The sequence below is a fragment of the Actinia tenebrosa genome, unplaced genomic scaffold (assembly GCF_029948245.1).
Source record: "Actinia tenebrosa isolate PJP-AT-01 unplaced genomic scaffold, QUT_ActTen_1.0 PGA_scaffold17__23_contigs__length_9995812, whole genome shotgun sequence".
NCBI classification, from domain to species: Eukaryota; Metazoa; Cnidaria; class Anthozoa; order Actiniaria; family Actiniidae; genus Actinia; species Actinia tenebrosa.
Window position 1 is genome coordinate 1,156,033 of NW_028292577.1, and position 13,368 is coordinate 1,169,400.

Here is a 13,368-nt window from a genome sequence, read left to right on the forward strand (position 1 = left end):
ATACAATCTTTCAAGTGCAGTCTTGCCGCCTGGACGTTTTCACATTTTGTTGAATGGTAATCGTTTGTGAACTTTGATATATTAAACCGAGCAACGCTGACCTACGTTTGCCCCTCTATTTTACTATTTTGAAGACTTAGCACCCAAGAGAACTCGAGTAGGTTTGAGCCAAAAAAAAAGCATTTTTGTCTTCCTTGTACTTAATACAGGAAACGTTTGGCGCCAGAACCTTAACGCATAAAAACCTTGCACGTGAGGAAGCCAAAAAAGGAGTTTTACGATGAGAATAACGAAATAAGTTCTGTTTATTTTCCATTCCTTGAAATCAATATTGACAGCACAACTATACCTCGGCATCAGTCTTATTCGATTCTGTGGCCTGAAAGTAAGGCGCCAGTAGGGAAAAGAAGGATTGAATGTGACATCGTGCTAACTAACCTGTCCTGTGGCTTGGGATACTCGTCACCAGCCTCTTCTCGGCAAGTTAAACAGACTTCCGGTTTTGACCTATCTACCAGATCTACCTATTGTTCCCTCTTAGTTCTTGCTCCATTGGTCCTACCACGTATTGCATTTCCAGTACTATGTTACGCCACCCAGTGTAAAGTATCAACAAGATTCTAGTAATGCCAGCCTCACATCTGATGCAATTCCTCATCTTTCAGTCGCAGTTTTTAGATTTTGTTCTTTCAATGATTTCTTGTAACGAAGTTGAAGTTACGAATCGATACATCGTCGTAACCAATTCGATAACTATTCGTAAAAGGTTGCTCCTCAGTTCCTCGTGTCAGTTCTATGATTTGTTCTTTCATTTCTTGCAATAAGTTGATGTTATGAATCGATACATCGTCGTAACCAATTCGATAAGTATTCGTAAAAGGTTGCTCCTCAGTTCATCGTGTCAGTTCTATGATTTGTTCTTTCATTTCTTGCAATACGTTGATGTTACGAATCGATACATCGTCGCAACCAACTCGATAACGATTCGTAAAAGGTTGCTTCTCAGTTTACTAGTTGTCCTTCTCTTAGTATAGCTCGGGCTAAGTTCCTTGCCATGGCCAGGCGTAACAGGTCAATACGGTCTTGCTCCTCCTCTCCTTGCGCCTGAAAAATAATAAGACATTGTCATTTCACATTTCATGTTTTCACATTTCAAAAAAATTGCAGGTAAAAAATTTCAAAGAGAAAACAAATTGACGAAAATTTGCTTCTCATGACTTAATGCTTTTCACGCCGCAAGCGATCATCTTTAGTATCATTTCTGTATTTTCTTGAAACGTATGAGAAGATAGTCATAACAATGAATTTAAAGCAAATCGAAACGGTAAAATCTTACGACAAAGATGAAGAAGTGTAAATTGAAAAAATAGATAGAAGTGGAAAGAAACCACAAATTTAGATAAGGATAAAAAAATTCCTTTTCGCGCTGGACTGTCACACAATAGTTTTATCACCGTCACGCAAATTTGAGGTCTCTTTTGATCTTGTCACGCTATAAAGACAGACAAGGATCGACACAGAACTGACCAAAGTCTCAATTAAAGGGCTGATTGAAAGCAATTAGGATAAAATTTCGCTAAGCTGCGGTATCAGAAAGCCCGAACGCCGCGTCCGAAATCCCGGACAGAGCAGAAAAGGGAACTGCATAAATGATCACGAGATAAAAGAACAAGATTCGGCTCATCAAAACCCCCCGCAAAACTATTAAAACGTGTATATCCATCCTTCTAAATACGATTAAGAGTCACAAAGACGGCCGTAAACCTATCAAGCGACTGCCGGTTCAAACACACGACGGAAATACCGAATACTAATGTCTTAAACAATCAAAGTTGCGGCGAGCGACGCGCGACAAGGGAACCGACACCAATACAAAATCGATCAGCCACTTGCTAAGCTGTGCCTTTGAAGTCTTAATTCATTAATATGGCAATTTGGGAAGACTATAAACAGAACTAGTAAAGTATGACTGACATCAAAGAACGAACGGCGTATAGTCGTGGGCGGAGATGTGAGGTAGACTAGGTGTTGGGTGTTAAATACTTTGTGCAAATGATTCGATAGTGTGGTAGAGGGCATACCAATAAAATGATCACTAAAAAATAATCACACAGAGCGAAAGAAGTGCTATTTCTCAAAGATCGGGTAAAATTTCGAGGCTTTATTTCACGTTTCACGTTTCAATGATTTTATTGAAATTTTTGATGAATCCCCATACATTTCCTTATAACATGACGCCACAGAAACCAAGCTTGGGCTACCTGTGTCTTCTCCAGCTGAAATGGAAGACCTAAGATATAAAGCTTTGAAGATTCATGCCTTACTTTTCGTTTATTGAATTGTACTACACTTCAATACAGCGATATAACACTCGAATACTTTCTGTCTTTTTAAATACGCCACTCTTAAAATTACACAATTGTCCTACATATAGTTCATTTCTTATTCAACTCTCTTTGCGCTCCTTAAGAAGGCAAACACTTTGCCGAAACAAGTAGTTAAAACCTCAGTCTACGAAGCGTCGTCTGTTATATTTGTATTATTTTCCTTTTTCTTCTCACGCGATAAAGAAAAAAGGAAAAAAAAAAAAAAAAAAAAAAAAAGAAGAAGAAAAACCAGGGATATTTTTTGAAATCCTAATAGGTATATACACCTACTTGCAAGAACGTTGTCATATGAAAATAGAACATTAGTGATTTAGTGGGATAGGAATTATATTAAAAAACAAAAGAAGATCACTGAAGCAGAACTTTTTCTTTTGTCTTTTAATGTATTCCTATCCCACTAAATCACTAATGTTCTATTTTCGTATGTCAACGTTCTTGCAAGTAGGTGTATATAGGTTAAGAAATACAATTTTTGGATTATGTGAAAAGCTAAGATTTAAATCATCACCCCACTATCTCTTATCCCATTTAACAATAGATTCTTGAATCTGTTGCTATTTATCCCGTAGCTATATACATCTTATTCAAAAACGTTTTCATAAACGACACGTAAAAAATAATAACAAATAGGAATTAATTAGAAATAAGGCGTTATTTTTATTCTAAACATCCTTAGATTGATGAAAATAACTGTTTTAGTATATATACCAACAACGTAATATTAAAAGTGTCAGTTATACTTTCAAAACAGTGAAATAATTAAGACTGTTTTCCTTGGAAAACCATTAATTCCTTCATTTTGTTATGATGTTATATTTTATTTTTATATGACAACGGTTCTTGCAATTAGGTTTATAAGCAAAAAGAAAAAGAAAAAAAAAAAAAAAAAAAAAAAAAAAAAAAAAAGAAAAGAAAAGAAAAGAAAAGAAAAGAAAAAGGAAAAGATTAAGAAGAAATAAAACAAAAGGAAAAACAAATACACTCAAAATACCAAAAATCAAACGATCAAAACATAAACTTGGAAAGGCCGCAAACGCCAAGGTACATAATGGCGCTTATCAGGAAATCTTGGTCAATGAAACCAAAACAATTCTAACAATACGTCTCGTGAAAGTCCAGTAATCGAGGCTAGAATGACTCCGATAGTAATTCAGAGCATGATCTTGATATTTATCTTAGACGAGAAAACGAGTGATTACTGGAATGAATTTCTTAACTTAGTTAAGAACAATTCATTTCAACCCATTAAAGGCTACAAGCTCTTTTCAATTCCTATTTCCAAGATTTTTCATTTAATAATCTCATTTAGGTACCCCTATATATTTCTAAGCCATAAGGCATGATTTTGTTGGAGCCGAGGAAAACGAAATCCAATGCAAAGTTCAATGGCTATTTGAGAGGAAGCTGCAAAGTCTTATCCCCCACGGAGAACGATTAACAACTTGATAAAGTCTAGAGATATCTCTTGTATCAATACATGAACTCATTATTAGCTTCTTAAAGGCTTTTAACGTTTGAGAGAGTTGATCATTCCAGACTGTATCAATCACCTGAGGAAGTCGATGATTACTAATCGATATTTAGATGAGATATCTTTGATTCATCTGCGTCTTCTGAGCCCACGTTCATTTGGGTCTCCGCCAGGAAACGAAAGGCAGTCCAGGATTTCATCCGCCACCATTTTCTGATTGGCTAATATGACAATGAAAAACTGCCACAATATTTTAAGCCAATCAAAAAAAGTTGAATCCCACTCTTAAATTCGCACTTCGCCGTTCGTTTGAAATCGGAGACCAAAAAGATCGCGGGCTCTGGGCACGAAAAAAACGGTTATTTTCTATTTATTAAAGCAGGTTCAATTCAAGAAAGCCAATTTTGAGCCAGTTTTGTAACATTCACGAGGTTTCTTAGGTGGTCCAAACAAGAAATTATACGACGATCAGTATCAACAAAGACCAATCACTTTATGATCCAAATGTGATCAGACGCCATTTTCAATCATACGAAGCGCGACCAGAAATTCTCTTTCACAGTTCCTCTCAGCTTAGCTTTTCAGTCGCTGAAACAAAGTCGCCTACGGTCGGAAACATATGGTGGGACAATGGATTAGGTGATGGTTGAATAAGAGATTAATGCACGATTTGATTCGAACCCAGATCCCGCTCGGTGGTCAAATTTTCGAGCGTGCTCATGGTAAAGAGCACGTTCAAGTCAACAGAGCATATTTAAGAGAAAAAGCTAAACGGTACTAAGATATCCAGAATTCAGGAGAAAGTGGGATGTAATTCACCTTTTGACGCAAACCATCACGTGGTATAAATGGTGTTGGATTGTGTTACGGTCACCAATGTAATGGCTTTTCAAAAAATTTTTCACTTGTACTTGCAAGAACGTTGTCATACGAAAATAGAACATTAGTCATTTAGTGGGATAGGAATCATATTAAAAGCAAAAGAAGATCACTGAAGCTGAACTTTTTCTTTTGTCTTTTAATGAATTCCTTTCTCACTAAATTACTAATGTTCTAATATCGTATGACAACGTTCTTTCTATCAAGTAGGTGTATCTGTGAAGAGGTGAATTAGTCAATGCATCCAGTGGTACGTGACGTTGTTAGCGCCAAAGGGCATCGATAATCTGAGTCGGCACTTATCGTCCGATCCACGCTAACTTGACGATGGGATTTGGATGTGTTTCTAGAAGATCTTAATCATTTTTTGCGGCAATTTGTGTTAAAATTATTGATACAGCACTGACGGTTCGAAGCGGTAGTAGTAATTATCAAACCGTTTTAGCCGAGAAACGTTTTTTAAAGCAAATTCCAAACGCTAATTACACCGGATTGTGTTTCGAGATAGGAAAATAGGAATTAGGTAATTGTTGTTTCTCTAACGTTTTTTTGTTATTCTATTTTTGTTCATTTTTTGGTCTACTTTCCCTTGCGTTTATTTTAACTCCCTTTATTTTCCCCCCACTTTCTTTCTGTCTTTTCCCAACCTTTCTATTAATTCTGTATGTGTATCTCTTTCAGGTACCAGCTTGTCTTAAAAATGCCTAAATGATTTTCTTACAATTCTTAACCGACTTTAGTAAATTTTCTGTCCTATTATTTGCTACTGAAATTTAACTTAAATAAGAACTTTACGCAAGTCCTAGCGAATCGCTTATTATACAAAGAATTCAAACATCGGCTTTGTTAAGCTTCTCATTAATTCTAGAAAGATCACATAGGATAAGGAACTTATAGGAAAAAAACATTCAATAGTTTGCGTAAACTATACCCTTATCACTGAATTTTATAATGAAATCTCTTGAGCACCCACTTCTTATTGGTCTGGTAATCTTGTTATTAGCATTTGAACAACATGCAGACACTTGAGAAAAAACAAGCTCGGCCATGCTTATGGCTTCACGATCAAATAACTAGCTACCAGATACTGGTAAATAGATAGTAATCTTTCAAATTAAAAAGCAACCTTTAATATGTAAATATATAATATAATCTATCGTAGAAGATAAAAACTAAAACTAAATGAATAAATGAAAAAAAAGAATTGTGAAAATTTCTACGGAGCTTAAAAAGGGCAGCTAAAATATAAATGTGATGGGATTGTTAGCAGTACTAAACTGACTTGTGCATAGCCTTTTAAAGAAGATGAGCAAGAGACGGAATAGCAAACAATATAGATAAACTACATACAATAGATGGTTTAATGATCAAAACCTTCCACTCAGACGGAATTCAAATAAACAGAAGCAAGTAGGATATTGCTACTGCTCGAGATACGACCCCGGGAGGGGGGGGGGGGGGGTGTATTCCCCTATATTCGCTATACGGGTATGTGCCGCCAAACAGGGTATGGTTTTCAGCGATTCTACTCTGGAACAGGGTATATAAAATCACACTCGCTCTGGAACAGGGCGTATGAAATCACGCTCTTTCCTCTCTGGGTCACAGGGTTTTCAGCGATTTTGCTCTGGAACAGGGAATGAAATTCAGCGATTTTTAATCTGGAACAGGGTCTGGGTTCAGAGGGCTCAGCGGCACATCCCTACCCTAAACGGGCAAGAGTACCCCCCGGGGATACGACCCTCAAAGATCGCCATTGGTAAACTTCCTGTACTTATCATTCGGCAAATCATCATCAGGGAAAGAATCGAACAAGCCCTGGCTCGACACTGAAAACTTCAAAGAAACCATAAGGGTAAAGCGGTTCTTTTGTGCTGCAGCCGTATATTGACATAAAACATTACTCTGGCGATACTAGGAAAAAATAGCAATTCGCAAAGTTTCATCATAAGAACGCTATTTTCAAAAACTTTCTTTCCGATTTACCGCCTTGTTTCTGGCTAATAAAAACTGCTTAGTACAAAACCCTGGACTTATATCAATAATAAAGGTATTTATCGATGCGCTATTTTGTATCTAGCAAGATTGCTGTATTATTAATCTGTCTGTCTGTCCGTCCATTCATCGGTCTTTTACGTTACGTGGATGCATCGAAACTAGTTATAATTTTGAACAAAGCACAAAGCATTGTGTTAATTTAGGTAATAAAGAACTATCATATACGGGACCGTAATGAATATTTAACCAATAAAAACTTAGAATTTTACATTAATGGTACGTTAGTCTCGTTAGAAGTAGGACGGAAGTAGATTAGAATAATCTGGTGATGAAATGGCGCGAAAATTGAAATCTTTATTACAGTCATTAAACCATATATGGTTAAATTGTTAAAAATGGCGGTAATGTTTAAGAGCCAATAAATGAGCAGAAAAACAGGTGTGAAACTACGATGTCTTTCTAGCACTTTTACCATTATTAAACTACGTGAGACAACAATGGACAAAAGTTTTAACGTTTATATCTAAAACAAGAAAAATATCTCGCTTCTGCGTGAGATTTGATCATAATCTCAAGCTAGGTAGTGCGAAGCACTTCTCGACATCAGGAAACATGATATAAAGATCACTCTTCTTCACAAAAATCTCTCTTCTGCGTGAGATTTGATCATGGCCTCAAAGTTAGGTAGTGCGACATCGAGAAACATGCTGTGAAGATCACTCTGCGTTTAAAAAAAAAACTTTTTTTATTAGTTTTGCTCTAAGATATTTGCTCCAATAACACCGAAGTATTAATCACTATGAGAAAGATCTTTCCGTTTTTAATGCGTTTGAATGAAAATATGATAAACAATAACCCACAATAAAAATTATCAGAAAACACTTTATCATTCATATTTACTTATCAAAACGAGGAGAAAATTACTGATCAAGCTAACTTCTGTTCAAGATTTAAAAAAAAATAAATAAAAATTTACGGATCCCCCAAAAATATGTTATTTTCACTGTTGAAGTTCAATTCTAATACTTTAATACTGAATAACATAAATTCATTAAAAGAATGAAGTAAATTAAAAAAGATAGTAGTTTGAGAGAAGTTTTAACGGCCTTGAGTTGTTTTGAATATAAAGGCTATGAATGAGAGCAGCAGAGATACAAGTAACTTTAGCCGGCGACACGGCAAGTTTTTAAGGTATACTGAACAATGGCACTTGAACTAGACCAGGAATAGAAAGAGTTTGTTAACAATAAACTTGAATTTTAAATAAGACTAAGAACTCAAATAAGCCGTTTTTCAATGTCAAACAACTCATTTTGCTTTTATAACTGGCTATAGATATCTTAAGACGTCTATGCGGAACTAAAGCTAAAAGCTTTTAGGTCGAAGAGGTTTTGTGTTTTAATAGCTCGATAGAAAGTAGAAAAGCTAAGAAAAAGGTAGATAAGTCAACTATAACCCGAGAGAGGGACGAAAAAGAAGAGGTAAAAAAAGAAAAATATGATAGCCCTTATCTGTAATAACAACTTGCTTCTATTTTGATAGCAGGAGGACCTAGTGTTTTGGATCTGTTTTGAGGTACTCGAAAAGCTATCAAGTTAACGATCAACTCGGCGTCTTTTCGTATCTTTCTTTTAGTGTATTTGCGTATCTTTTGAAGTCACCGACTACAGCGACCATTAATGGCAACAGGTTTGTTGAGGACGTCAATTATTGATCAAAGGACATACCGTCGCCTCGTTCATTGAAAGCGGCGAAACTACTGTCGTAAAGAGTATTGAAATGGTATTTTTATGGACATGGTAAACTCCAGCCATTGTTCAGTTTAGAGTGTTTTTTGCTAAGATTAGTGGGGGAAAAGGACAAAACGTTTTCACGTATTGACGAGTACAAACCTGATAAAGTCATAAACACTACTATCACGTACCATAGAATGTTAAAACACAAAAACACCAAATGACAAAGATTTTTCACATTTTCTATTTCTAGGATTTCGAACAAGAAAATATAACGTTTAAATATATGATTAGGAAAAAGTCATTACCTTGATACTTTTTTTAAAAATCTTTTCCAATAAATTTTTATTTCATTCTCTTATTGCATGACTTCATCCATCTTTATTTTGATAGACTATTATGATAACAAAACTCATTTAATTAAATTTGTTCACGAATTTCTAAAGATACCTAGCTGTAGGCTGCGAGACCAAAAACCAGGTATTAGTATTACTCGTCTAAAGGTGAGATTTTCAGAAAATAACACTTATGCAATAAAATCATTAAAACCTCGCTACGACTGTGAGGGGTGGGGAGGGGTAAATCTGGTCAGTTTGCAGCTAGTCACAAGTATTTTTATTTACGTGAGTAGGGGAGTTTGGTTGAGGAAAAATCGCTCACCAATTTATTGCATGATAGTCATTCCAGAAAGGGATGGAAATGTCAGAATTGGTTAACCTGTAAAATTTAGAATTTTAAATTAATAAGAGGGACCGACATTAGAGAGTATATAATGCGAGCAGGGTTTAATAGAAGGGATTAAATTGTGGGGAGTAGGACAGTATAAATATGATTCGATGAGCCGGAGAACATCAGAGATCGGCCACCAATGATAAAAGTGGGGGTGGAGGGTGGGGATTAGGGAAATTCTTCTCCCTAAATTCCGTCTTAAATTCTACACTTCTAGACCCAAAAATCTAATTCCATCAAGTACTGTCCTTACGAAGCAATATTCTTACATTGAAAACTAACTAGTCACAGAACGGAATGAGAGAAATACGAATAAAACAAAAATGAAAAAAACCCCGAATAAATGATGTTGTAGCCGGATCTACTTCTCAACTAGTGATTAAAAAGTATTTAAAATTGCTGATACGATCAAGAAGTTCGCCTCGACTGTTATAGAGTTTATTTTGACTAAAATAGTTACCCTGTCTTTGAAAGTCCTTCGACATCTATGCTGCTGGTAGTGCACAGAGCTTCCTTTACACTCTCTTTGGGATTGGAGAGCAGTCAAGATGCTATATCTATTCGAACATTTCAAGTGGGATTTACATGTAACAGTGGCATTCCCACATACTGGCTTTTCATGAATTTAGGAGTTGATTTGTACGGAAGGTGGAAGACCGGAGAAATCCTTAAAGTACAGGAGAAAAACTAACTCTATTCGTATACGACAGCAAGTTCGGAACAAAAATAAACAGGTAGAAAATCAAGCAAGTTAAATGAAAGGGCTCTGAATTCTACTTCAACAGCTGGAAAACTCATCACAGCTCTACCTTGCTAGAAAAGTCTCCCTATTTTGTCGCTACGGAAGACTCTTCTAATGTTATATAGATAGCAGGGAACCACAACTCAAGCAAGAACGTCGGTTTCGTAGATGAACTTAGCAGGTCAAGTTTACAATGATTACTAGAACTACAAACTACTTGAAATCTTCAAACAAAACCTTGTTATATTAAAGAAACAAATAGAAGGGACCGAATTAATCTTATCCTAATTGCAGGAACACTCGAAATACGCCTATAAGTACTACAGATGGCTATCAGTGCAGTTGCGTTTGTAGAGGCGTGCAGTTTTACTGAGCCTGTGGATATGGCGGGAAAACTCTAAAGATGAAACGCGTACGCGCGTTTATTGGTAGGAAAAATGGTTCATTAGCCCCACGGTCCGAGACCTAGCTAAGTCCTTGGCTCAGCGTAGATATATTAAAATTGGAGTGCTCGGCTGAATCGAATTGGTACAGGGTTTACATACAAAAGAGTCGTGAAGGGAGAGCAGTGCCAAACTCCATTTTTCAACCAATTTGTTTTTCCGAATCGCGTTTTTTTTCTTTAAAAAATATTTTCCTATTTCCATTTTGTTGTTTTTCCCTTTCCCAGTAACCGAAGCCCCATTTTCCCGGGAGAAAATACTAAAATCGAACTTTTTGACCTCTTCGGGTCCCTCATATGAAAAAATACAATTACTACTTTCAAACAAAGCGGTTTTTTTACTAATGTTTGTAACGATGGTTTTTAGAGAGGTAAAGTATTTTCGTAAAAGCAAATGAAACCGTAGACTTTGATTACGATGTATTTTAACGGTAACCTGAGAAACGAAAGAGAAAATGGGTTTGAAAACAGTCAGAAATAAAAACAGGAATAAACTGAAAAAAGGCTAAGATGCTACTAATGTTTGTAACGATGATTTTGAGAGAGGTAAAGTACTTTCGTTAAAGCAAATAAAACCGTAGACTCTGATTACGATGTATTTCCCTATTTCCCTTTCCCAATAACCGAAGCCCCATTTTCCCAGGAGAAAATATTAAAATCGCACTTTTTGACCTCTTCGGGTCCCTCATATGAAAAAATACAATTACTACTTTCAAACAAAGCGTTTTTTTTACTAATGTTTGTAACGATGGTTTTGAGAGAGGTAAAGTACTTTCGTTAAAGCAAATAAAACCGTAGACTCTGATTACGATGTATTTTAACGGTAACCTGAGAAACGAAAGAGAAAATGGGTTTGAAAACAGTCAGAAATAAAAACAGGAATAAACTGGAAAAAAGGCTAAGATAACTTGGGTTTAATGTTACTGTAGCCGACACTATGGCGGGCCGGTATAGAAAATTTCAAGTAAAAGATGAGAGGCAAGTTTGCCCACCAATAATCAGCTATAGAAGTGGTTTCGTCTCTGGTGCTCAGCTGTTGATTTTGAGCAGGAAAAACTGTGTGTCGTTGAAAACTTGCCAAACAAGGGAAAAGGTCTAAATAGGATTAAATTGATATTTAGTGACCAAAGTTTTGCGAAGGGGGGAATCCAAAAAAAAAAAAAAAAAAAGAAAAGAAAACCCGTCTAATTAAGGAAAACTTAACAAAGACCTTCTAATAGGCTTTTTCTTGCGACTTTTCGTCTCCTAGTGCCATCTTAAAAAGTTGACAGGTTAACAAAGTTAAAGTTTGAAGATTTTCTTTTTGTTCGGCCGCGTTTCAATATCAGTACTGACCATCTTGTAATTGGAATTTTTCAGACTCGGAAAAAAGAGGGAAGAGAGCCAAGTAAAGAGATAAAATATAAGAAAAGTGAAGTGCGAATAAAAATATTGCATTCGAGTTTTTCGTGTGTTTCGCTAAGCGTTTTTTGTTTTGGTACGACTTCAGTGATGGTGTACTGGAAATCCAATAAATATATCTTAAGATATTACCTGAATACGAAAAACAGAGGATGGGGAGACGAAAGTTTCATTTAGGAAGTGAAATAAAGATATTCAAATTGGGTCTTAATTTTAGTTTGTTTTTGACTGACAATAGACATCAAGGTGTGAAGAAAAGAGCCGCTGTTCGGCACGAACAAGAAGCTAATAGACTTGCTTGACCAGCTTGTTATAGCTAGCCTGCGTTCACCAGTTTTATTTACAGATTTTTGATTCTGTTATTTGTTAAACTGTTGTATGCGCACTTCTTTGTTGTAAATAAAATATATAATCATTTATAGTGAATGAAAAAATATTATGAATTCTGGTTATAGTTTGGCGCACTTTCACTAACACTTATTACCATTCTACATTCGATATTCTATCTGTAAGACCCTCAAATCACATGATTTTTATGGAAGAAGGAAAGCCGAAGAAAAACCCTCGTGACAAGAGAGAGAACAACACATCAAACTCTAAATTCTATTAACTTGTGAATTTTTATGAATGAAGGAAAACCGGACAATCTGGAGAAAAACCCTCGTGGCAAGAAAGAGAACGTTAAACAGACTTTATTCACATGTGGTATTCATAGGAACCATAGTAAATCTACTTGAGTTTTTATTTTTAAAAGATTTTAGAGAAATGAGTCCTGCTTTTGTCACTACTAAGACAATAATATCAACTGATTATACCATAGGATAGTAAGTTAAGTTACAGATTTTTTTGGTTGTACACAGTATGGCTTTCCAAATGCAGACACTATTAGGTTTTTTTTTCTTTTTGCGGGGGAATAAAAAGAAAAAAGAATAAAACTAGCTATGATTTGACTATGATTTTAGCATAAATAAAGTTGAGTGGATTTAGTAAGAGAAACAATAAGAAACAGTAAAATATGAATTCCAGGAAATGACTAACAGTTTAGATGTTTATTTTGGCGAGAATAAAAACGAGCAGAAAACGAAACTTTTTTATTCTTTCAGTATCTTTGAAGCTTTCGCGATAAAACACGTAGAATATTTAAAAAAACATGGCGTTTCAGCTATAAATAGTGATAACCTTCATCAGAATGAAGGCTATCGCTAGTTATTTTATTATTTTGTTCGCGTTTCGCACAAAAAGCATTTCGTTTAAAAGTGAAACGTCAGTATGACAAGTGAGAAATCCTTCACAAGTAATGAGAAAAAGAATTGAAAACTCTGTATGTGGTAGATAAATGATATAATATTTCTCTTTCGTTGGAAGGTTTGCAAAAAGTGAAAGACAGGAAAACGATGAAAACGTGTGTGGAAAGAAACAACAATATGCATAATCTTTTTAATCTTTCTTTAAAGGAAAAATAGTTACGACGAGGAAAATACCAGAAACGTGACTGAATTCCGCTCTCTCAAGAAACGTCTAGCATTCGAAAACATTTTAATTAATAATTTGTATATAACAGATTATTTTCAAAAGACAAATGAAGG

The 13,368-nt window shown here is 35.5% G+C and overlaps 1 protein-coding gene across 1 annotated transcript in view; it reads right to left on the reverse strand.

Moving 5' to 3' along the window:
* Positions 1–287: 287 nt before the first annotated feature.
* LOC116299514 (nuclear pore complex protein Nup85) overlaps positions 288–13,368 on the reverse strand; it is a 31,479-nt gene continuing 18,398 nt past the window's right edge. Inside the window, exon 25 of the mRNA XM_031708173.2 lies at positions 288–1,104. Coding sequence (XP_031564033.2) covers positions 1,003–1,104 — 102 coding nt within the window. The 3' untranslated portion in view covers positions 288–1,002. The remainder of the gene's footprint in view (positions 1,105–13,368) is intronic.